Below are 25,903 nucleotides of genomic sequence, written 5' to 3' on the forward strand. Positions count from 1 at the left end.
TTCCACATGTGGTAAATGAGAAGTCCATTGATGATCAAGGGGGTTCATGCAGTTTATTATACCTGGCATCTTTCACTAAACATGTTTATCCACTTGTTCTGGTTCATTATCCAATCAGACAGCCTTTCTTTCCCCCACAAAGTGGTGTTTCCTAATCCATTCAAGGTAGTATGCAATGCCTAGTTGTCTGTTAACCCTCCCTTGATAGACACAATAGATGCATTTAAATATTTTACATCCTTGAGGTGAGAGGATGCTAATTAACCTCCTATCACATGTTTAATTCCTTGATTGAGCAGACAGACCCTGTCTTGCTAGCTTAGATCAGTTCAATATCTCTTTATATTTGGAAATGAAGATGATGAATATCCATAATGAAATTTTCACATTAATTTTATTCTATATTAAATAACAATTATTGACAGATGCCAGGCCCTCTGTCATAATGACAGTTGTGAGGTTCTATTTCTATTGTGGCAATTTGCTCAGTTCACACAAATATGTATTAGTTTTAACTGCCAATGCTGCAAACTCATCCTGGGATCTAAATTTCAGACTAAGTTCCTGAAGTCAGTAATAATGATAATTTAGTACCACCCAGGTCTGCATGATCAAAAGTAGTCCTTCATGCAAAAATTGAGAAGGGGATGAAAGGAATTAGGGATCTGATATTCCAAACCATATTCATGTAAACAGGGCCATCGAAGTCAGTGAGAATAATCACCTCAGTAAAGATTTGCAGGATTGGGCCCATAAACTGCAGTCATAGAAACATCAGAGACGTTGATCCAGTTAACATGGGATATTTACAAGAAGATTTTCATTCTTTTAATTCTGGAGGCAAACATTAATGCCAAAAGAATGCAAAAGCAACAACAATAAAAAGCTATTAATAATTCCAAACTAAAAATTTAATCTCCCATAAACACAATTCTTTCAAAATAAAGGTGTTTAAAAATAGCAGTGTAGCAGCTCTAAGAAGACTCTGGCCATCATCAGAGAGCTTCATCCCTTGGGGAATTAAAAGTACTTGACTATGCTCCTTGCGTTCTAATCAGCCAATCTCGTTATGCCTTCCTGCTTAATAATTATAGATCTTATTAAGGGAGATGAGTTTGATTAAAAAACATAAAATAAGCATTACAAATTACGTGGTTTCCACAGGGAGATGAGATTTGCTTAGTTTTGGATGCTATCAAGAATGTGGCTTTAACCCAATCACTAGCAGCCCTTTTATTCTTAATATAATTAAATTAAATTGCATGATTTAATGAGATGTCAGCAACAGAGACCACTTCTGAGAACATGCAGTATGAGGAACTACAGATAGGTGGAAATAATGGGCCAGATTGCAGCTGGGGTACATTACTGTAACTCCATTGACGTCAATGGAGCTATGACAGTAAACAACTAGCTCAGGATCTGGCCCAATGTGTTGAGTCAGCCCATTAGATATTTTTGTTTATTCAAACAGCTTGTATTCAAAATGCTTTCCCCTCTGAATATAGAAACTGATAGCAGGCCACAGCTTTCAGCATTACTTGTCCACCAGCCAAGCTGCATTATTGGCTATTGCTATCAAGTTAAAGCTAATATGTTTCATATCTCCAGTTTAGCTGTGATAGTCAAACCACTATAGCAGAGAACACCTCAAAGCTGGTTTGTGTTAGTATTTTCTTATAGTTTGTGCTCTATTATCAGTTCTAATTTTGGCTTTTTTGAAAGCTTCTAGATAGACCCGGCCCTGTCCTACTGTCTTTACACTGTCACAGCTCCCATTGAGATCAGTGGCAGTGAGAGTTTTGCCTGAGATAGGACTGCAGGTTCAGTGACATACTATATAAGGTGAATGTGTCATCATAGCCATAAAAAGAAAAGGAAAACATAACAGGTACTTACTAGCTGGAAGAGAGAAAGATGTAGCTACCAGTCCTACAATAGCTGAAAAGTGCAGCCTATAGGTATAAATATTTGCTAGGTGAATCATAGATATAAGTAAAGGCAGTAATGCAAGGAGCCCTAAAACCCTCAAGGCCTGTAAAACAATAGTTTAGCTAAACTAAATAAGGCCTAAAAAGTCTTAGTATACCAGCTAACCAAGTGTAACCACAGACCATAAGATATCACAAGATAGAATGCTGCAATGATGAAACTTCTGACAGGTAATCACAAGATGATAGTTTATATCAGTATGAGATATTAAGTTAGGAATATCAACAGATGTTCAACCACAAGAATGCCATGTTAACAAATTGATGTACATGCTAATAAGCTTGAGGTAAAAGGCCTAGTAACCTATGGGAGAAGGGCACCCCAACATTAGTGGGGTGTGGAAGTTCAAATAAGGAAAAGGGGCTGAAACCCCTACCGAATATGCATTAGGCATAGTGGCAACAGTGTAACAAAACATAAAAGCTGTATCCTTTGAGGTGTTCTCTGTGACTTGAAATATGCCAGAATGATGGCCACCGGTGATGAGGATGAGGACTCAAACTTAAGGTTTTTCTGCAAGGGATGATGTGAGTATATGGATGCTCAGATGCTTATGTTATATTATCTCTACCTTTCTTGCTGGGTTAAATTGTTTGTAACTTTGCTAACTGTATTAATAAAACTAATGAAAATACAGAAGACTCTTCTGAAGTGTGAGCATTGCAACCATGCCCATCAGGGTTCTCCACTTAACAGTAATTCTAACACTGGGCCTGATCTTGGATGAGAACCTACCAAACCTCAGACTGTTAATTGGGAATTCTTAAGTAATGAATATAATTAACACACAACCAACAGATCAAGCAATAGCAATAAGTATATTTTGTGATCAGCTCAATTAATGTTTCCAATATAAATTAGCGGAGTAGGATGTTTTCCTTCTCTTCAGTATAGATGCCAAATATCAGAAAGAATATAATTATATCAGTTGCTACATCAGAGAAACTAAACTGTGCATCTCCCAGACAGAAAGGAAAATTCAAACTGTTTTTTTTTTAAATGGGGCTAGATTTCACAACCTGTATGATAAAAAAATGTATGTAAAGAGTGCTTCCACCTTTTGTAAAGTACTGACACCCGAATAGGTGGTATTCATTTGGACCAATCTGAATGTTCAAGGTTGGGGACTTTGTCAAAATAGCATCTCTAATTATGCAAAAAAATTGAGTTATTGATGAACTTTTAACTAAAACTCTTCATGTTCATTTGTATTTAATCTTCATTCACTAATATTCAGAAAACTTCTCAGAATTTCAAGACTGATACTGAATGAGATCAATTCAAATTACTACTAGAGATTGTAGGTTTTTAGGAGGCAAGAGAACCATGCAGCCTGCCTGATACAAACAATGCCATAACAAGAATGTCTACAAAACTAAGGACCTAATTTTCAGCCCAGCCATCCACAGTAAAAATAAAGAATGACACAGTTTAAATCTATCTCAGATAGAAACCTTCATGACTGAAAAATTCCACTCTGGCCTGCTAATCTGACAGCAGTCCATAGGGCTGGGTAGTGACCTCATAATTCTCTTCCACCTTGTTGGAGTTCAAATACATTACAGAGATGAAGTTGTCCAGTAAAACAGCATTAAAAACATTGTCATATCAGTGCAATTCTTGACAAGGTGCTTGAAGGATGACAAGTGGCTGCACTATGGAAGATGGATTAAGTGACCAGCACACACAGATATTCCTGCTATATAATAATATTCCTATATATACAATAATAGTTATGATGAAAAATAAACAAGAAGATGGAGGTAAATGCATTTGTGTAACTGTCTGAAGCAGTGAAACTGATTCACCTATAATGCGGTAAGATTTTTTGGCTCCTGAGGACAGCGTTATATCGGGGTAGAGGTGTAATTTTTGTTTTTGTTTTGTTCTCAAGGTAAGCTACCATCTGTTCCCCTCCTCTGTCATGAATGTACCATCAGCTGCTATTTCTCTGATACTGAGTTCAGGAATGAATTTGAAACTGTTCATTAGTTACCATGCCTTTCTTGGCAGAGTTTTTATCTAAATACCACAAAGGAAACCTACACAACCAGAGCTGAAGATACTAGAGTTCACTGTAGTATTTCATCAAAGGACCGGCCCATTCCTAATTCACACTTTCACTGTGTGATTTTGGACACTTAGGCCAAAATGTTCAAACTTAGGTGCCTAAAGTTAGGCACTTACATCCAAAAGTAGGCACCTAAATATAATGGCCCAATTTTCAGAGATGCTGGACTCTCACAGCTCCCATTGGCTTAAAATCAGGCCATTTATTTAGGTGCCTTAAATACTGTATAGGAACCCAAATTTGAACAGTTCAGCCTGACCTTCTTTGTATCTCATTTTTTTTAATCTGTACAATGTTTATCTATCTATGCAAAGCACTCTGTGGGCCTGGAATGAGAGGTGATATATAAATAAAATTGACTTTAAAAAAATGGAGCAGAGATCTCTTTAAATCACTTGTATGTATAACTCCCCATGTTCCTCTTGAAGTTGACTGTAACTTGGAATACTGAGTGTTTTTCAAAAGGACAAGTTTACTTTCACAATAGCTAGTAATGTAATTCTGAATTGTTGCAAGAAAGATAAAATAAATTAAATTGACAAACACTGTGATAAAGTCCTGCTACAACATGAGACTATTTTTTGACCATTGTGTTATGTTTTATTTATTGAGCATAATTCAGTTTGAATGATATGGAATAAAGTCTCCAAGCTTCTTACAGCATAAGTGGATTAGATTCCCTGCATAATGGACTAGTAAGCAGCAGACCTGTACAAACTGAGGACACAGAATTCCATTTTAAAAAGCTAAACAGTGCGAAGCTGACAACTTCACAATCAACAATAATAACCAAATGCTAGGCAGTCCGCCACAATGGTTCAATAGTTAAGAAAATAGCAAAGAAGGGGAGGGTTTCATGGCAAAAAAGGCAATTAAAATTCACTCACGAGAGGACATTTGTCACAAAAAAGACATTGACAGATGACTGAGATCTTGTTTTTAAGAACAAGACCCTGAGCTAATGTAAGATGAAGCCAGCCAATTAGCAGCTTATTACCAAACACAAACCTAGAAAAATGCTATGTTAACAGTGAAAGGAAGTCACTTTCTTCTGTCGTGATCCTCTTTAGAATTCACTTGGATAATGAACATCTCTGTACATAAAACTAAAATTGATCTAATTGCGATAATGGTCTCTGAACAGTAAAATTGACTCATACTTCATTTATCCTTCAAAAGCTGTGGGCCTGCTCCCATTGAACCATGTTTCTGAATTCCATGGGAGCTGGACTTGGGCTGTTATTGGCGGGGGAAGGCGGGGTGGGAGAAGGTTAAAGTAAAATAGAACAGTTTAAGATAAATCATTAAGTGCTGGGGAAAATATGTATTTTACTCTACACAGAACATCCTGTTCTTCATGGCACGTCTTGTACTCTGGTAACATTCACAGGACATTTATGGAAGATGTTTGTAGTCTAGGATGCCATAAAAGCCAAATGATGTAACATTCACTTAAGTAATTACACTTTATAATATGAACAACAGAATTGACAGATGCAGACACAAGTTCATGAATTACTACCAGTTTAGTTATTAATGTTCCACCTCCCACCCCACCCCCTTCACCCTCTTTTGGATTTGTGCAGCCCTCTGATGAGAAGAGATCACCTACAGGTGCACTGGGGATCCAAGTTGAAAGACACTTCAAGAGCAACAGAGGCAGAAGCTGTCTGGACACCTGCTTCCTGCAACACTGTGATTTTTGTCCTCCCTATCTGTGGCAGCATGGCTCCAGTTGAAGTCATACTGCCACTGGTTAAGTCCTCCTGTGGCTGCTCACTAGAAATCATGAAGAGAACCAAAGAGGAGTTGGTGCTTGAAGCAGTAATAAACTATCATTCTGCTAGAATATCTATGGGCTCATCAGGGGATGGTGATATGAAGCTCTGCATCTCCCTTGCTCAACCCTCTCACCCAAAACTCATGGAGTCCCTTTCCTTTACAGCACCAATGGAAAGGCATCTGTGGTACCAGGAAGTTGGTGGGGAATGGTTCTACAGAAGTTTCCTTCTTCTACACAAGCACGGGAGATCTGCTTATGGAAGGAACACTGGATGAATGTATAGAGGGGATGCTCTGGCCCTCTGACTTAAGGATGGTGTGGCTATTACATGCTTTATTCTATATACTAGGCACTCAATACCACTATGATTGAAATAAAAGGGAGTTTTTTAATGTGGTTTTGTGTTGCAGTACTGCAAGAATAGCACTTGATATATTGCAAGTAACCTTTGACTGCTTCCAGGTACATTGTGTTTTTTTTTTCTGATAAGTATACTTTTTTTGTTTTTCCTCACACTGCTGTGCCCTCTAGTGGTCTTAGCTGTTAGACAAAAATAAAGTGTTTCTCACTTAACTACATTAAGCAATTTAATTTAGGCTGCTTAGCAGAAAGGAAAATCATAATTCAATCACTACGTCAATATCAGTGGGAGATGCAAATGGTCAACACTTCTGAAAATTTAGCCCTCGGAGTGTGGAATAGGATTAAAAAGATAAGCATATATATGAATCTCACGTCTCATATCTACCTTATGTCTAAGATATTTTCACCAGAAGAATTATTCCCAGAGAAAGAGAAAATGAAACTAGGAGGAAATATTAGAGAAAATAAAAAACCCAATAGAAATACAATTAACGTTATTTTATAATCTGTAAAGAAAAGAATTATTGGAGCAATTTACAAAAAAGGCATTGTTTAAGAAAAACACATTAGTTTTAATGATAGATGTGAGAAAGAGCTCAACATCATAACAGTACCTGATAAGTTTGTCAATATAGAACATTTGTTTATTCTGTACCAAAAGCAGAAATCTCAGATGCAATATAAAACTTCAAATAAATTTACTTACACACCTATAAAGCTGCCATCCATGGAAATTATACCACCTAAAAATGCTGAAGAAATTGTAATTCTGAAGGCATGTTAAAATGTATAGCATGCTTCTCTCCAAAACTAAAAACTTGTTGGGGAGTGCACCATTGGTAATCCCAAACATTGAAAAATCAGAGTCAGGCCCCAAAAAATCATGAGGCTGATTTATGAGATTTTAAAAAATGCTGGGTTTTTTTAATTTGCTTTCTAGTTTTGGAGTGATTAGGGTTAAAACTTTCAAGTTTTTCTCTGCAACCATGAAGGCTAGATATTTACATATTTAAAATATTAAAGCCAAGATGCTGATGCAATTTTCTGACTTCAGGAGCTAAGGGATTAAGAAAAAACACCAACAAATTGTGACACAGGATTAAATTGCAAGTTTTGTCAGAACTAGGAGAGGTTTGGGCTGCTATTAAAAATGTAATTGGGCTATGACAGATTTAGGTTTGTAACTCTGAAATAGTCCTTGGAGTTGAAAACTCAGAAATACAAAATGAAAAGCCATTAAAATTGGTCAAAATGCTGTTCCTAACAGTACAATACACTATTGCAAGAGCTCCTGATCAGAACAGAGGCAATTCTATGAATTTCAAATTGCATCCTTCCATTGGATGCATGTGAGATGTTTGCCCTACTGTTGCAAAAGCACCTTCTTTAACTTGGGGAACCCTGAGCATCTTTACATACATCTTTGAACATCTTTGTCTATCATAGGTGCTTATATGGCCCCCCATTACAGGAATCTGAGTTGTGACCTGAGAGTAACCCAGTCAGACAACAAGGAGCGCCCTGGTATGTATCAGTAAAACTCAGCTGGTCTGACCGGTTCAATACATCTAACACACTGTGATATTTATTTAAAAGGTGTCTTGTAATATGTTACTTGAAAAGTAACAACATGCTAGTCATTAATCACTGTATGTACTGAAGCTGTATGTGAAATCCTCAGTAAAAGTCACTGAGAGGTCACTGCCTGTGACTTTTTGGTTATTATCCGTCACCTGTCCATGACTTTTAGTAAAAATACCCATGACTAAATCGTAGCCTTACTTATAACTGATAAGTTGTTAATTTAGTAGATAACCTGATAACAGAGTTAAAATATCTCCTTCCATTATAGGTTATAACCTATAACAACCAATGGATATATAACCTGATTTCCCATCACCTTGAATCTTGAGTAGATACTGCTATCTGTTCAAAGTGGGTGTAAAATGCTACCAAGTCAGAATGGTAGTATTTCTCAAGCACTTTGCATAGGTGTCTGACTACACACAGTGCAAGGCATTGGATAATCAGGCTCATATGTCTTGTCTATACTAAAGAAATTAGGGGTGCTTTGCACCATACAGTCCCTCCAACATACCTGTAATGCATCCATACACGGAAGTACACCCAATGGTGCACAGCAGTTACAACTACCATTTGTATTAGGCTTGCTTTGAGAAAGGCTAACCACTGTGAGATCTTTCACCGTGCCAGTCTCCTCCCATGCAATTCTGGTGTGAATGGAGACTGCTGGCATATTAGCCCTACCAATGCAAATAATCCTTTCATTATCTTTCCACAATGTCCCTGTCACTGCTTTGATTGCCTGTCTAATCTACATTCTGTATCATGCACTTTACCTGGCCAGCCTATGCAAATGTCTAGGAAATTGGCACAATGTACACCTAGTCTTGTTGGGAGTCATGGGTTCCATCAATCACTCCTGCATAGTCTGGAAATCCCAATATCCCAAATCCCTCAATCTATGACACATTGGCTGTCCAGTTCACAAATCCCTGCAGCACAGTTCATACTACTATGACAACAGCACCGACTACGGAAGTCCAGCCTTGAACTGGTGTGAATGTGGGGCTGTCATGTTATATGGAATCATAGTCCTTCTAAAACAAGAAGCAAAACTTAAACTGAATGAGCATGGGCAGTGTGGAGACCGTTGCTCCTAAAGCTAGTATTATTCCACCTGTTCAATTACCTATGGTTTAGGCTACAATTTTGAAAAGAGCCTTAAGGAGGTAAACACCCAAATCCCTTAAGGCCCTTTTCAAAATCCCAGCCATAATTCTCTAGTATTGGTGCAGCCATAGACAATATAAAGAAAAGAAAAGGGAAGTTCATGCAGAAGTTATACACAATATTTATTAAGCATATATCAGAAGTCTATTAATAATAACATCTAGCTCTTATGTAGCATTTGTCTTTTGTAGATCTCAAACACTTTACAAAAGAGGTCAATATCATCATCTCTATTTTAAAGATGGGGAATCTGAGACAGCAGGAGGTGAAGTGACTTGAAGTGACTTTAGATTTCTAACCTTATTTCCCTAAATTAAAACATTTTTGGTCTTTAAGATTAAGCCTTCATTGTAAAATGAGAACTTGTATTTAAACCAGAGCAAGGTAATGCCCTGATTGCCTCAGGTTGCCAACAATTGCTGCAAGGAAGCTGAGACATTGTTCTGTCACCCATAAACACTAAATTGAATATGGCACAGTGGCAAAAATCTATTTGGCTACATTCTAAGCAGACAGGCCAACACAAGTTATAAATTCTGTGAACTTCTGGCAGCCCTTTGCACTTCACAGGTTTTATGATTACTTCAGACCCTGTGTCATATCTTCTGTTCGCAACTGCTAAAAAAAATACTGAATGGTCAGTACGAATGTTTTTGGATCTCCACACCTCTTTTAGAAGCCTTCCTTACTGAGCAAAAACTTAAAAACAAAAAATAATATGCTAGATTACTCAATTCCAATATGCTCAGAAATAATTCTATGGTACTCATAGTTGTTGACTAGATGGACCAAATATAAAAGCAAAACACAGACTCAAAGAAATCAGTCCTGAAACTGCTGTGCATGACAAGTGTGTTGTAGTAGTGGCTGTTAATTTTACCGATGGGCAGAAACAGAACAAGCAGAACTACAAGAGCAAGAAAAAAAGCCAAACAATAAAACTGTTATCATAGCAAATGTATACGGTCAGATAGAAATTAAGGCTTTATGTTGCTGTTTTAAAAAAAATCTACCACACATCCTTCTCAGTAACAAAAAGTATTGTTTTAAAGTACTGAAAGGAAAATTGTTAAAAGTTCAATTCTGGTGGTTTGGTGGGAGGAGGAAAAAGAACAACAGGAAAATTATGTTTCTTGAAAACCTTTAATGAATAAAATTTATTTCAACATGGTGTTGTGTTTGGCTCTATTAAAGTTAGGTTCTACTGTGAAAAGCCACTGTAAAATGGGCAACATGGAATTTCATTGTATACTGTGCCATGACTCCATATCAAATCTTCTCATTATATAAGTAAAAAGATGTTTTTTTCCCTCTCATCAACCCTGTAATCTCAACCTGGAATCCGAAAGTCAAACTGTGATTTTACTGGCTCACATAATAAAGATTCTGGAAAACAAAAGTTGCCCTATTTTGTGTGTGCAACTTAATTGTCTTCATATTTTGCCTTTAGTTACATCTGTTCTAAATGTGCTCTAAATTACAAATGTAAAATCATCAGTGGGTTTACAAAGGTGTCAGAGCGTAATTTGAAGGCAATGAAGGTCCACAGGTGCCTTTGCAATGTGAACTTAGTTAACAACAGTAGTGCTGATACAAAAGCTAGAAAAGAACACAATTCACTCTCCTTGAGTTGTATTGGTTCTGCAGGGTGACAGTGCAGTTAAAACATATCATTTTACTAATGTAAGAAAATAAGATTGGGTACACACAAGGAGAAGATCTTATGAGTAAGAAGTTGCCACTTTCACAGAGACATTTTTCAGATTAGAACTGCACTTTAAAACATCGTAATTATAACTTTTCAGTGGGAGTTTCTGACACAGATTGCATGGGTAACTTGAAAAAGACAATGAATAATTAGTAATGGTTTTATTACACTTTTGGTGTCATCACTCAGCGCTTTAGGGTAGAATTTTCTATCCAAGCTTCATTATTATAGGTTCTATTATACACCTCTACCCCGAAATAACGCAACCCGATATAACACGAATTTGGATATAACGCGGTAAAGCAATGCTCTGGGGGGGCGGGGCTGCGTACTCCGGTGGATCAAAGATAGTTCGCTATAACGCGGTTTCACCTATAATGCGGTAAGATTTTTTGGCTCCTGAGGACAGCATTATATCGAGGTAGAGGTGTATTATATTACATAAAAAACACATATTGTACCAGATGTCCCCTTTAATGACTCTCACTGCATCTTCTGTATGGGAGAGATCTTTATGCTCCAGTATCAAAAACAACAAACCTAATTGGTTAGATGGGGCCCACGAGTGCCTCTTGTTTTTCCTCTTTATCTGCTTCTCCTTTGTATTCTCCATCCTCTCCCCCTCCACCCTAAGACAGCTTCCTTTTAATTCTAGTCCCCTGCACCTTCTTGCTCTGTCCACTCTTTGTCCTCCAACTATGCTCATCCAGGAAATATTTTTTTTGCCCTATCCACCCTCCACCCCAAAACCCCACATTCCAGAACTAAGCTGCACTCTTTAAATGGGGACAAACCACACCATGCTGGTCATCTCCTTTGCATCTTCCACCTCCAAAAATAAAGATATATCTTTGGGAACGCATCATATCATGTGGTGAATCATACTGACTGCTGTCACCACCCCATGCATCCCACCGTTAAGGCAGCCGGCCCATCAGCCTGTTCATTTCTGAAAGGACTTGAGCGACATATTTTTATAGTTGTGCCTATTGTTCATCATTATTCTTTTGCCATACAATATGTGAGAAAGAAGTTTTAATTTGTGCATTTAACTAAGTCAAACCTGGGTTTTCATAAAGACTTTATTCTCTTCCACATACCTTTCCTCCTCTCTGAGTCATAGACATTGAGTCTCATTAATGTCACTATTTCTCGGCCAGTCGGTATTTTTACAATGGATTTTTGTTTAAAGTAGGTTATAAATGCCTCAGGGAACAGACTATTTTTATTTTTTCTGTGCTAGGAATATCTAGGCCCTGATCCTTATGCATATGCTTAATTATACTATTGTGTGTAGTCCAACTACTAGTAAAGTGAAGTATGTGCATAAATGTTTGCAGTATTGGCATTCTATTGTGCTATATATAAATGATAAAAATGATAGTTTATATTCTTTACTTTGGTGGTTTGATTTGAGGGGGAAGGTGCAATTCTGCCAATGTGTGGGGATCTTTATTTTGTAATTGTTTGGGTAACAGATAGGCTGCTGAATACGCCAATCAGATTGCTTCTTTAGTCCTGCCTATTTTAAAAAAGAATGGGTGAACAAAATCATCTTCAGCAAGAAAACAATATTTCATTCATTCCAGTGACATTCTGTACCTCAAAATAGCACCCTGGAACCCGCATATTCACCACTGTGATATGATTATGATAAGTTTTGTACAAAGTATGCATTGTGAAGTATCATTTGAGAAGCCATGATCTGTTGAACATTACTATCCTGTTGTATTACCATTGTATGTGAAGTTATGAAGTTTTGCTATGTGTGTGTTACTTAAATGTTGTGAGTCTGGGATATACCCAGAGCTGGTCTTTCAGTGGCAACAAAGGAGCAACTAACACCCAACCCCCAATACAGATTTACATTAGGACTAGCCAACCATGGGTTGATGGCCCATTAAGTAGAAGCCACTCTCCCAGGGGACCCCTCCAAAAGACATGAACATTGGAGGCCCAGAGTCTCAGCAGGGCACATACAACATGTGACACCTGACTATGTTTAAGGCAGTATTTTTCCATGCACATGGATGGGGCAGTATAAATTGGAGTCTGTGACATCAGCCCAGTGCCTCTCTCCTCTCCCACCTACTCCGAAGACAAGAACGTTTGGAAAAAAAGACCTTGCAGTGGAGAGACCCAGGATGAGCAAGTAATTCAGCTGGTGTATTAAGAACCGTGAACTGCTTAGTGGGGTGAGAAACTGTTTGATTCAAATCTTGCTTAGTCTGATAAGGTGTAGAATGTAGACTATTTTATTTTTATGTATGTAACCATCTTTGATCTCTATGCCTACCACTTATAATCACTTAAAATCTATCTTTCTGTAGTTAATAAACTTATTTGAATGTTTTATCCTTACCAGTGAGTTTATCTAAAGTGTTTGGTGAATCTACTCAGATTACAAAGGCCGATGTATGGCCACTATCCTTTGACAAAGTGGCGAACTAATTAATGAATTTACATTGTTCAAGAGAAGGTCTTGAGCAGTGTAAGATGGTACATTTCTAGGATGCAAGGCTGGGGGGATTTGCTGGGTTCTCCTTCTGAATAGTTCACAAGTGGCTTGTCATGCATTCATGCACCTTATCTGGGTGTGTCCCTGCATGTTGTTGGCTGAGGGATCACAGCACCTGGAGGATTTTGCTGCGTGTCACAAGCACAGCATTGTAAGAGACAGCCCTGACTGGAGAGTTAAGGCAGCACAGCAGTCCCACAGTTTCAGGTTGTACCACCTGTCAGTTCCCCACTGCCATTTTCTCTTGCTTTTCTTGCTCTTTCAAAAGGAGTCCAGCCAGCTCCTATGTCTGTTTTGAATGACACATCGAAAGTGCAATTTGTACCCCATTTATGGCCCACGGTACTTTAAAATGCAGCCTATTCCCATCTTCATTAAGAGCAATGTAATAGAGGGGGATCACATGTCCCAACATGCTTGCATCCAGATGGAGCGTAACATGCAAGGACTGCAGTCTCCTCAGGCTGCACTGTAATTAGCTGTTTCCCAACAAGGCAACACCAGACACATCCTGAATGACAGAGGCTAGAAGAGAACACCCGGGGCAGATAAAACTGCATTACCACAGATTAGGGTGACCAGACAGCAAATGTGAAAAATCGGGACGGGGGTATGGGGGGGTAATAGGAGCCTATATAAGAAAAAGACCCAAAAATCGGGACTGTCCCTATAAAATCGGGGCATCTGGTCACCCTACCACAGATCCAGCACTTTCACATGGCTCACGTGGCTGTGATAACGTGGGACACACAGTCCCTTTCCCTCTCTGCTATTGCAGGGGGCCTTAAAGTAACAGAGTCTAAGGCCAGAACTTGGGACCACCAGATCATCCACTGGGTATCACAGGCCACCAACACGACAGCTCCGCCCACCGCCCCCGTCCATCTAGCCGCGTCGCTCTGCGCGAGGGGCCCTGCGCAGGCGCGGAGGCCTTGAGCTCCCGCCCGGGAGAGGGAGACCGCGCGCACACGGCGGCAGGGAAACGCAAAAGGAAGAAGCCTCAGCTCTGTTCTTTACCTACGTCATGACATCACTGCGCGACGGCGATAGAGGCGGAAGGGGAGGGAATATCAACGGCTCTGGGGCGGGGCCTCCGTTGCCGGCATGAAAGCCAGAGTGGGGAGGTAACTGTCACCAATGGCCTTGCGAGAGACGCCTTTTCCCCTCCCCCTCTGCGCGCGGAGGTAGGCGGCTCCGCCCCCGTCCCGCCCCGCGCTCGTGCCGCAGAGAGTGAGAGGCGGCAGGGAGGAGGAGCGCGCGTGCGGAGGAGACGCGGTGGCCGGCAGGCAGGCGGGGGGAAGATGTTTGAGACTCTGCGCGAGCGGCTGCTGAGCGTGCAGCAGGACCTCACCTCGGGGTGGGTAGCCCCGCCCCTCCGCGCGCGGAGCCCCGCGCGGGGAAAGTTCTTCCAAGTCCCCACCGGGGACAACGGTGCTCGGGGGGCGCGGGAGGTCGGGCTGCGGGAGCCGGGCGGGACTCGGGGGCACGTTGCCCAGCCCAGCAGGGTCGCAGCCCCTCTCCCACCCAGGGGCGGTTACAGGCTGAGTTCCGGACAGTGGCTCTAAGCCGAAAGTTTCAGCCCCCCCCCCCCCCCCAGCGTCCCGGTCTCTGCCCCGCTGCTCCTAGGGGCCCGCCCAGACCCCGGCGGGAGCGAGCGCCCCGTGCCCAAGCTGTGACCAGGGGCGGTCGCCGAGCCCCCCCGCGGGCTCCCGGGCTCGTGAGCCGAGCGCTGTGTGGGGGAAAGGAGGCTATTCCTGCGGCCCCGGCTCCAGCCTCTGGAAACCTCCGGGCAGCTGCGTGGCTCTGGCTGGGAACCGCTGCTCTCCGAAAACGCCGCATCCTGCAGAGCGGTAGGGCCCAAGGGAAGGGCCCCCGGCGCCCCTAGCTCCGGGCTGTGCTTCGGGGCATCATTCCGGAGAGCTGATACAGACGTGTCACTTGGGGCGCCCCCGGCCCTTCAGACCCACCGACCTCCGCCCAGGGGCGCGGGGATTGCAGCGCTAATGGACGGGAACGGGAGGCGGTGAGAAGTGGTTGGAGTCGCTGTGGGAGCAGGCACAGGGTAACTGGTGTTTGGTTGTGTTAACATTGTAGGGAGTGGGGGAAACGGGGTGTATTCCTCATGCCACCTTATCTTAAACCAAACTTTGCACCCTCGATAATCTGTATGTTATTCCCTGATAACCAGAAAGTTCTATGCTCAGACTCTGTTCACTATTTTTTTTAACATCATCTTAATAAAATTTTTAAATGTGGTTTGAAGGAACTGACCAGCAAAACTTCCTGGACCAAAGTAACGACTTGATAGGCGGGCCTGTAGTTTACACAGCTCACTAAAAGCTTGTTAGCGTCTCTGCCTGTAGAAGGGCTGACTGTCATGTGAGGGGAGGAGGCGGGGAAGGAAGGAATGGCTCCACCCATACTTTAGGAATGGGAAAGGAAAACCAAAAGTAGAAATCTGAGCTTCAGTTTAATTTGTCCCCCATCCTTGTATTTACAGGAAAAAAAACCCACTTAACAGCAGATAATGAGGTCTCTCTCTTCTCCCCCAGAACATTATTATTTGCAGTAGTTCCTGACTTATGGTTACTTCCTGTGGTCTTGTCCAGCCACTTAGGGATCTGATAAATGAATCTCACTGAAAGTCAGTGGGATGTAGGAGCCTAAGACTTGGTTTACACTTGAAAAAATATCCAACCTGTTGACATAGCTGCACTGAGGTAACACCCCATGTAGATACAGCTATGTCAACAGAAGGGGGCGTCTGTTGTCATTTGGCAAGGTGGTGTTCCTACTTCTGCAGATATACTATGGTGGTATGGTCTTCGTAGTGTAGGCCATGCCTATGCTACAAAATTGTCAACTTAACTTACATTGGCAGACAGCCACCGCAATTATTAAATTGCGTGTGTGTGTGCAGACTTGCCTCCTTGTGTAGGTGGTGCATGTACTCCCCAGGAGTGTTTGTATCGATTGTATTGTCAGTGTGGGTCATGGTGGAACAGGTCTTGAAAGCCAGTATCAGTCGACATAAGAAATGCAGTGTCTACATTGACACTGCATCGACCCAATTACATTGACCATGACTCTCTGCTGCTTGAGCAGGTGGTGTTAGTAAATTGGTGTACAGAGACACTTAAGTCAGTGAGAGCCAAATTTAAGTGAGGACATTTCTATAGCTAGATTGACGCAAGGCAGCTTACCCTTCTGAGAAGAAAAAATTACTACACGACCCCAGGATTGGGGACTGAAGTCTGAGTCTGCCTGAGTCCCAGCACCCACCGTGGGGGGGCCAAAGCAGAAGCCCAAGGGCTTCAGCCCCAGGCAGGTGGCCTGTAACCTGAGCCCCACCACTCAGGGCTGAAGTGCTTGGTCTTCAGCCCCAGGCCCCAGTAAATCTAATTTTAGCCTTGGTGGCCCCATTAAAATGGGATTGCGACCTACTTTGGGGTCTCGAGCCACAGTTTGAGAACCGCTGATTTAGAGGATTATAAGTTTTCGCCACTGTTGGAAAGTACTCTTAAGGGTGAGAAGTCCCTATTTTTTTGGTCTATATGCTTTCTTGGTTCCTAAAAGGTATCGCTTTACATGCATTTGAAGTGCATGAGGGATTTTACTACCAAAAACAATGATGGAGTTGTACTAGTGCTAATGTAATGGTGGGAAACTTCCCAAAGAAGATTTTTTGTTGGCATGGAGGAGTGGGAATTTTCAAACGTGTCTAAGACCGTGGCTGTAAAGGAAAGTTTCTGTGATGTAACTTCTGAAGTATAAATTGATACAGTTAAACAGGTATAAACTCCCTGCCGTGGTGCAGAATTTTTTATCCTGGTATAAGATCCTCTGTGGAAACTGTTATACCAGTATAAATCGTTTTTTGGTTTTACATATGTTGCTTGGGAAGGGTATAAGCTAAACCCCCAAAAAGTCATGCTTCTTCCTATAAGAGTTTCCACACAGGGTTTTTATACCTGTATAACTGATAACTTTCCCGTGTAGACAAGATGCAAGTGATTCAGGAGCGGGAGTCCCAGTATAGATGCATACATGGGACTTGTACTCCTAAATCATATTAGATGCATTTGAAAATCCCATATGCAGCTGTTTGTACAGTACTGTGTGAGAGAAGAAAGGAGGAATACAGTCCATGGAAAAATCACTTCATGTAATAGTTTTGAAAAATACAATAAATGGGGAGACAGTTCTCACTTCCAAAATAAACCAAAGCAAAATTGACCTTTATAAACCTTAAGGTGCACCCTAGGCACCTACTGTGTCAAGCTCTTTTTCTGTTGTGGTTGTTAGCAAAGGCCTGATATTTTTGTTTTGAATTATAGGTTGAAGACTTTGGGTGACAAATCAAGAGAAGCGAAAATAAGCAAGCAGAGGTACTTCTGTATGCTCAAATATATAGCTTTGTCTTTTATGTCTTTATATTTATGAAAACATTGTTTAAACATAGCTAATATACTTTGGCAAAACTATTTACATAGTATTTTACATAATACTGAAATTTTGATGAAGAAAATGCTGCTCTATAGATAAGAGGATTATCCAAAACATATGGTTTAATAGAACTCTCTAGTTCCCACTTTTTAAAATTAGCTATTTTTTTGGTGCTCAGCACTCAGTTTAAAGATGTTTGGTGTAACTAAATTATATTGTCCTTTATAATCTAGTAAATTAAACAGTATCACTGCCCAAAACATTTGACGCTTGAATTTATCTTTCTCCATGTGAATCTTAAATACTACAATCATTCTTCCTATGTTACGAGGTGTTTTTAAAGTACAAGAACAGAAATAAGTGCCTTTCATTGCTTTAAAAAATTGATGATAAAGGGATGGTAACTTCAGAAGAGAAATCTTAAACCATTCTGTAGCATAGCTGAACATAGCATTGGTTATAATGTTTCTGAAGTCAGCATTTTAAAATGTCATTCTGTTTTCAACATGAATAAATGTCATATGTGTACAATATTAAACTGCAGAAAAGTAAAACAAAAAAACCCAAACAAAAATCCAGAGCAATTTTAAATAAATGAAACTGATTACTGCATTCTTGCACTTCAGAAGTTGTTAACTTTTGGAAGATCAGTCTCTTATAACTAAAAATTTGCCAATTAGTTGTCCATAATGTAGGCCACCGCTAAAGTATTTTGTTGGGAGAAGGCTGAATTAGTAATTTTAGCAAACTCTACTGTGCATATGTATTGCTCATAGGTGCTATAGTAATACAAATAATGTTTTAATGCGGGTGGCATATTGAAGTAATGCCATTGATTCTGTAGGATCTGTTATCATTGATATGCTTACATGAACTCTGTACAGTGAAAATGAAGACTAGGGTCTGAATCCTCCATCCTGTTTGTGATGCTCCTGTGTGTCAAGGGGGACAGAGAGCTGCTTTGAGAGGGCAGCTGATTGCATAGGTTGCCTGGATGGCATAACTGGCTCTTTTATCCCTTTCTAGTCCTGCTTTGTAGAGTCCGTGTTGAAGTGAGATGTAATTGTTGATAGAGCCCTGTGAAATTCTTATTTTTATTTTTCAGAAATTTCTTCCCCATCTCTGCTTATATAGCCCCCCTCCAGGGTGGGTGGGAGGCCCTTGGGAGGGGTGACAGGTCTTAGTGGGAGATCCTTGAGGGAGGGCAGCAGTTGGGTTCTGTCCCCCGGGGGGTGGGTGGGAGGCCCTTGGGGTGGTGGCTGGGTAGGGTCCTGCCCCCCATCGGGGGCGGAAGGCCCTTGATGGGAAGTTGGGGCTGGATGGCCCTTGGTAGGGTGTGGCAGGCGCTGCCTCCTGGAAGGGCAGGAGCTCTTCGGTGGAGGGCGGCAAGGTGGGGTGATAGCTCCTGTCATGATGGGGCGGGCAGGCCAAATTTTCCATTTTATTTCATTTTTTTACGTTTATTTTTGTTTTATTTCACGTTGTTTTGCCTTTGTGAAAAACATAGGGGTCTAATTATTGAGATTGTGGAGGTGTCACCAGAGATCCTTGTGCGCTAGTGATTCTTCGCTGACAGAACATGTTAGAGGGCTGTTGCAGCGAGCAATAGGTTAGAGCAGTGGTTCCCAAACTTTTTACTAAGGTGACCCACCATCTACATTTTGTCTTTTTGGGGACCCACCATTACCCCTCCTCCACCCCTTGCCATCCTACCCCTCTGTTCCTCCTCTTCTCAGCCCTCCAGCCCCTGCTGTCTTCTCCCTTCCTAGCCTTCCAGCACCCTGCGCTCCCCCTTTCACTCTCCAGCCTTCTTCTTAGTCCAAGTGCTGTGCTCAGCTCCCCCTAGCTTCCTTGTTCTGGCGATCCTGGCCCTGCCCCTTCCTGCAGCCCCATCTGGCCCCTCTCTTTCTGCTACTGAGCCCGTATCACTACCAGGCTGCTGATTGACCGCTCGTTGGCTACGGCCACTTCCTCCGTGCTGCTGCTGCCCAGATTCTGCTTCCCACACTACTGCCTGTTAGATCCTTCCTGTGACATGAGGTCAGGACCCACTTTTGGGGAAATACTAGGTTAGTTTAGCCTTGAGGGTACTCTAGCCTCAGACTAGGTGAACACAAAGGTGGCTTTAAACCATATTTGCTTCCTCTCCACTGACCAGGTTCTGAAGCAAACATAACATAGCTTGATCTTTGAATCTAACTAATAAACAACTGTTGAGTCATATTATTTACATCACATACACCATCATTCAAACAGTTGGTATAACTGCAGTTTCAATCCATTCTGAGGGCCTTTTAGGAGTCTGAAGTGAGGAAAGTCTTGATGTAGTTAGGGCTGTCGATTGAATTGCAGTTAACTCACGCGATTAACTCAAAATTAATAGTGAATAAAAAATTAATTGTGATTAATCGCACTCTTAAACAATAAAAATACCAATTGAAATTTATTAAATATTTTTGGATGCTTTTCTGCTAATTCAAATATATTGATTTCAATTATAACACACAATACAAAGTATACAGTGCTCACTTTATATTTATTTTTTATTACAAATATTTGCACTGTAAAAATGATAAACAAAAGAAATAGTATATTCAGTTCGCCTAACACAAGTACTGTAGTGCAATCTTTTTATCATGAAAGTGCAGTTTACGAATGTAGTTTTTTTGTTACATAACTGCACTCAAAAACAAAACAATGTAAAACTTTAGAGCCTACAAGTCCACTCAGTCCTACTTTTTGTTCAGCCAATCGCTAAGACAAACAAATCGCTAAGTTTGTTTACATTTGCAGAAGATAATGCTGCCTGATTCTTGTTTACATATCACCTGAAAGTGAGAACAGGCATTTGCATGGCACTGTTGTAGCTGACGTCGCAAGTTATTTACATGCCAGTTGTGCTAAAAATTCATATGTCCCTTCATGCTTCAGCCACCGTTCCAGAGGACATGCGTCCATGCTGATGACGAATTCTGCTCAAAAACCATCCAAAGCAGTGCAGACCGATGCATGTTCATTTTCATTATCTGAGTCATGCTACCTGCAGAAGGTTGATTTTTCTTTTTTGGTGGTTTGGGTTCTGTAGTTTCCACATCAGAGTTTTGCTCTTTTAAGACTTCTGGAAGCATGCTCCCCACCTCGTCCCTCTCAGATTTTGGAAGGCACTTCAGATTCTTAAATCTTGGTTTGAGTGCTGTAGCATCTTTAAAAATTTCACATTGTATCTTCTGTGCATTTTGTCAAATTTGTAGTGAAAGTGTTCTTAAAACGAACAATGTGCTGGGTCATCATCTGAGACTACTATGAAATAAAATATATGGCAGAATGCGGATAAAACAGCAGGAGGCATACAATTCTCCCCCAAGGAGTTCAGTCACAAATTTAATTAACTTTTGTTTTGTTTTGTTTAAAACGAGCAGCATCAGCATGGAAACATGTCCTGTGGAATGATGGCCGAAGCATGAAGAGGCATATGAATCTTTAGCGCATCTGGCACATAAATATCTTGAAATGCCAGCTACAATGGTGCCATGCGAATGCCTGTTCTCACTTTCAGCTGACATTATAATTAAGAAGTGGGCAGCATTATCTCCTGTAAATGTAAACAAACTTAGCGATTTGTTTGTCTTAGCGATTGGCTGACCAAGAAGTAGGACTGAGTGGACTTGTAGGCTCTAAAGTTTTACATTGTTTTGTTTTTGAGTGCAGTTATGTAACCAAAAAAACTACATTTGTAAACTGCACTTTCATGATAAAGAGATTGCACTACAGTACTTGTATTAGGTGAAGTGAAAATACTGTTTCTTTGGTTTTTTACAGTGCAAATATTTGTAATAAAAAATAAAGTGAGCACTGTATGCTTTCTATTCTGTGTTGTAATTGAAATGAATATATTTGAAAATGTAGAAAACATCCAAAATATTTTTAAAAAAATGGTATTCTATTGTTTAACAGTGCAATTAATCGCAATTAATTTTCTAATCGCTTGACAGCCCTAGATGTAGTACAATATATTTATAAAGTGTGGTCTTGCTAATATTTAATATGTGGTAGAAGGATTGTAACATTGTTTTCATATTTAAGTTTATTCTTGCTGATAAATTATACTTGTTATTGACTAAGAGGTATAGCCAAGTAATTGACTATACGTGCGGTTCAGTGTTAAAAATCTTCAAGAAATCAAATCAAGCTAAGCCAGTTTTATTGTCTAAAGACAAAGCAATGCAGTACAGGAAGGAAAGAGTAAGCACATTGGTCTTTCCCAGGAAGCGCAGTCTTGTAGCCTGTTCAGTTCACCTTACACAGAAGATGTGCTTCCCAAATGCCACTTAAGTTAGCCATCTTTTTATAGGATGGCTGTTTATAAGCTGCACAGCACTCACTATTCATATCACTTAAAGTTTAACTAACCAGTTTGTGCCAGCTTTGTCATTGGTGCATCCCTGTACTTTCCTATCTTTTGTTTTGATTATTACCTTCCAAACACTGAGGGGCATGAAAATACTCCTTAATGCAAAGCATTCATACACCTTACATTATTTCCTTGTACCACATTATAGCTTTGTTTCAGAACACTCATTCATCTAGCATAACATGACCATTTTTGTATTTGCCTAAGCCATGTGCTGAGCAATTTGTCCCAGGGCATTGTGGGATGTGTCTTGGCATAAGTGAGCAAGAATAAGCATAGTACAATTTAGCATGATTCCCCTCCTGATGCGCACACACACACATGTTAATATTGTGCATGTAATACCTATTGGTGTGTATGTATATAACCTATTAGCTCTGACCAACATAGGAAATATTAGATTATGGGCTGTCAAAGATTCTTTCAATTTTGTAGCAACCACAGTTTTAATGAAGAGTGCATTAAATTCAAAACCTTAGGGCTTTAATGATTAGTGTCAATATATTAATGCAGAACTAGTTATTATTATAATCATGATTTCATAATCTACTCTTAAAGTGATGTCTGTCTTGCCAAAGCATCTGCAAAATATTGCCTTGTACGTTGTCTGTCTATTTCTAATGAACACCAAGAATAGCGCAGTGTTAAGGGGTATAATGCAATAATCAAAAAAGGGAAAATGTAGGTGGATATCAGCTTAACATTGAAATCTAGTGGTTTTGTATTCTTTTATATTCTTGTAAAGTAGATTGCTTAGTATGTTTTGAACTAGACCATACAAAATGGTAGCAAATGGGGATGGCAGTGAATAATCCTGCATTGATGAGGAGCTGGATTGGATGACCTTATTCTCTTCCATTTTTAACTTCTGTGGTTTTATTATGTTTACAGGACTGTTCAGTATTTGCCAAAGTTCTCTGCTGGATTGGAATTGCTCAGCAGGTATGTCCTTCCATTTTCAGATTAATGTGTTTTTTTCCCGTGGTTTCTTTCCCTAATCAAAATATTATGGGGGAACCAAGTAGTAAATAAGATCATAAGAAAATGAAAACTCTGTATTGATTGTAGGTTTTGAATTGTGTGCAGTAAATAAAGAAGGGACTACAGATGCTCCCCCACTTACGCAAGCATTCCGTTCCGGAATGCCTTGCGTAACTTGAATTTTGTGTAAGTCAGAAATGTATACCCGACCGTTACGCAATAAATAAATAAATTTCTAGCTTACGGAACTTTTTCCGTAAATGCGGATTTGCATAAATCGGGTTTATGTAACCTGGGGGGTGTCTGTACTAATTGAATGATGAGGATAGATACATTGAACAGCTGTCTCAAACCCAGAGCACTGTTCATCCTGCTCACTGAGTGAGGCAGAAATACTGTGGGGTGGGGGAATAGTATGTGATCATGTAATTAGGTTATATAATGTTATAAATTTTTCTACAATTAGGTCGTTTGGGCAACCTTAATTTTAGCATTTCCTAATTATTGAGTATTTGATTTTGCAACCTTAATTCTACTACATTCCGAATCCTGCAGTTCTTATAATGTATCTCTTTGCATATAATATATAGTTAAGTACTATGGATTAGACTGTGATAATTTACAACTATCCAGTTTCTCATGCCACTGAAGCCCAACTGGTCTCTGTGCTGGGGCAGTCTATACTTGACTAATACAAAAAGACATCCATCTTGCATTTTAAGTAGATTAGGGCCATCAGGCTTTATAGTATAGTGAACTCACCTCTCCCCTTTGGTACTCCTTGCTAATTTTGAAGAGATTTTAAAACTTAAACGTTAAAGAAAATATTACTATTTTATTTGCTTCTTGTACTGGAGGAAAGAATGGATCAATTTTTTTTTATTTAAGTGCAACAAAAACACTGTTTTTCTTGAAGTGGAAGCAAGAGGGTTTGGGGACAACAGAACAATCAACATTACAATGAGTTATTCTGCTATCTAGTTTGTTTTTTCTGATGCACTCAGATTCATTTTCTAAAATATCATGTGGTCTGTTCTTTTGACACCACAATACTGGAGAGCTGAAGCATAAATCTGGCAAAATGCCTTCACTTGGGGATTTCTCCTGGTTGTTTCTTGATGTGTTTTTAGTTGATTCAGTTGAAATATCATTCAGATCTATGCAGTGTAGTTGCAGCTATATTGGTCCCAAGATATTAGAGAAGCAAGGTGGGTGAGGTAATCTCTTTCATTGGACCAGCTTCTGTTGGTGTCAGATACAAGCCTTCAGGTCTATACAGAGCTCTTCTTCAGCTTATTTTTGCTGACCTGAAGAGAAGTTTTGTAAGCTTGTCTTTGGCCTGGTCCCCACTAAGCCCCCACTTCGGACTAAGGTACGCAAATTCAGCTACGTTAATAACGTAGCTGAATTCGAAGTACCTTAGTCCGAACTTACCGCGGGTCCAGACGCGGCAGGAAGGCTCCCCCGTCGATGCCGCGTACTCCTCTCGGCGAGCTGGAGTACCGGCGTCGACGGCGAGCACTTCCGGGATCGATCCCAGAACATCGATTGCCTGCCGCCGGACCCTCCGGTAAGTGAAGACGTACCCACAGTCACCAACAGAAGCTGGTCCAATGAAAGATATTACCTCACCCACTTTGTCTCATTAAGATCTATGGCATTTGTAGCTGCAGTCAGATGTTCTCTTGATTTGTAAAATAGCCTACTGGAGCTCCTTATGCTTTTTTGTTATGTAGATTTGAAGTTGCTTTAGGCTATCCTACAAGGACTGACTCCTTGACTGTTAAACTTTCCTTCCCTTTTCTGGACTTAAGTCATACAAGAATATTGAACTTCAATATATATTTATTTAGAGTTTTGTATATAATTTGTTCCTGTGGCTTTCAATTATCTGGGTTGTTTGCTGCATCCAGTTCAGAACCAGCTTCTCTCCAAGACCACAGTAGCTCCAGGCATTGCGAGGAGCTCAGATAATCTAATATTAACTCTTATTTGGTTGCCCATGATCTTTGTTTAGAAACATGTGTTCTCTTATGATGCCTATGTGGAGACTCTACCTTTTTGTGTGCCTGTAGAGGGGTTTTCCTCTGCAAAACAAACTATCATTCACACGTCTAGGATGTCATATTTTGCTTTTAAAGCTGTGATTCTGTTATGGATGCTTCCAAAGTGTGCTTTGACTTCAGATGAAATCTCTAACCGACTCCCATTGTCCACATTATTTTCCAGTCTCTGTGGTCTTCCTGTTAGGCTTCTTTTTCAATAGGTGCTTTAGGCAGGTTTTGCTTTAAATCTTTTTTAGCTTGAAGGAGTACTCATTCCTTTGGCTTGGATCTCCTTGGAGTAAGGAGTCTCTTACTGACTGCTAAGTTGGCCCCCATTTATAAATACTTTATCTGTTATATAACTATTGTGTTGGCACGGATTTAGCACTGGTTTTTTTCTTGAGGTGATAATGAAAGAATCTTATAAAATGTTTTGGAATGTTACATATAAAAAATTGAATTATATGAATGGATTTTTCTTCTATGAGAGAGGCAGTATTAAAAAAAGAAGTCCTTATATACATACATGTCTGTCTTGGAGATCAAAACTGATGTAGTCCAAAGAAATGTGTGCAGAAGAAGCATATGAAATGCATGCAAAAATAGTTTTTATGTATCGGTATGTGTGTATTCCAGGTTTAATAAGTTGAGTTCTGGAGCAGGTAGTTAAGCAGATGGTACTATTACCTAATGCATTGTCATATGACAGTGGAAGGCAAGCTGCACAAGAATGCATGATTCTGCCCTTGACTATATGAATTAAGGTTGTTGTCCCCGTCCCCCCCCTCCAAGCTGTTGTGCTAATTAAGTCACGTGTGATTCTATTTCCAA

General features: G+C 40.3%; 1 protein-coding gene and 1 long non-coding RNA gene across 5 annotated transcripts in view; one reads left to right on the top strand and one right to left on the bottom strand.

The window, feature by feature from the left end:
• The window catches only part of LOC122174713 (uncharacterized), a 38,789-nt gene extending 24,450 nt beyond the window's left edge, over window positions 1–14,339 (bottom strand). The window contains exon 1 of the long non-coding RNA XR_006176910.2: window positions 14,207–14,339. This is a non-coding gene — a long non-coding RNA (uncharacterized LOC122174713). The remainder of the gene's footprint in view (window positions 1–14,206) is intronic.
• The window catches only part of DTNBP1 (dystrobrevin binding protein 1), a 162,885-nt gene continuing 151,220 nt past the window's right edge, over window positions 14,239–25,903 (top strand). Inside the window, exons 1-3 of one of the 4 annotated variants that reach the window (XM_065585075.1) lie at window positions 14,239–14,313; window positions 17,527–17,577; window positions 22,938–22,988. In XM_065585075.1, coding sequence (XP_065441147.1) covers window positions 14,294–14,313; window positions 17,527–17,577; window positions 22,938–22,988 — 122 coding nt within the window. In that variant the 5' untranslated portion in view covers window positions 14,239–14,293. Of the gene's footprint in view, window positions 14,547–14,827; window positions 15,252–17,526; window positions 17,578–22,937; window positions 22,989–25,903 lie in introns of those variants that run through there. The other 3 variants (XM_065585073.1, XM_065585074.1, XM_042860507.2) reach the window with 3 other exon arrangements.

The sequence above is a fragment of the Chrysemys picta genome, chromosome 2 (assembly GCF_011386835.1).
Source record: "Chrysemys picta bellii isolate R12L10 chromosome 2, ASM1138683v2, whole genome shotgun sequence".
Lineage (NCBI taxonomy): Eukaryota > Metazoa > Chordata > Testudines > Emydidae > Chrysemys > Chrysemys picta.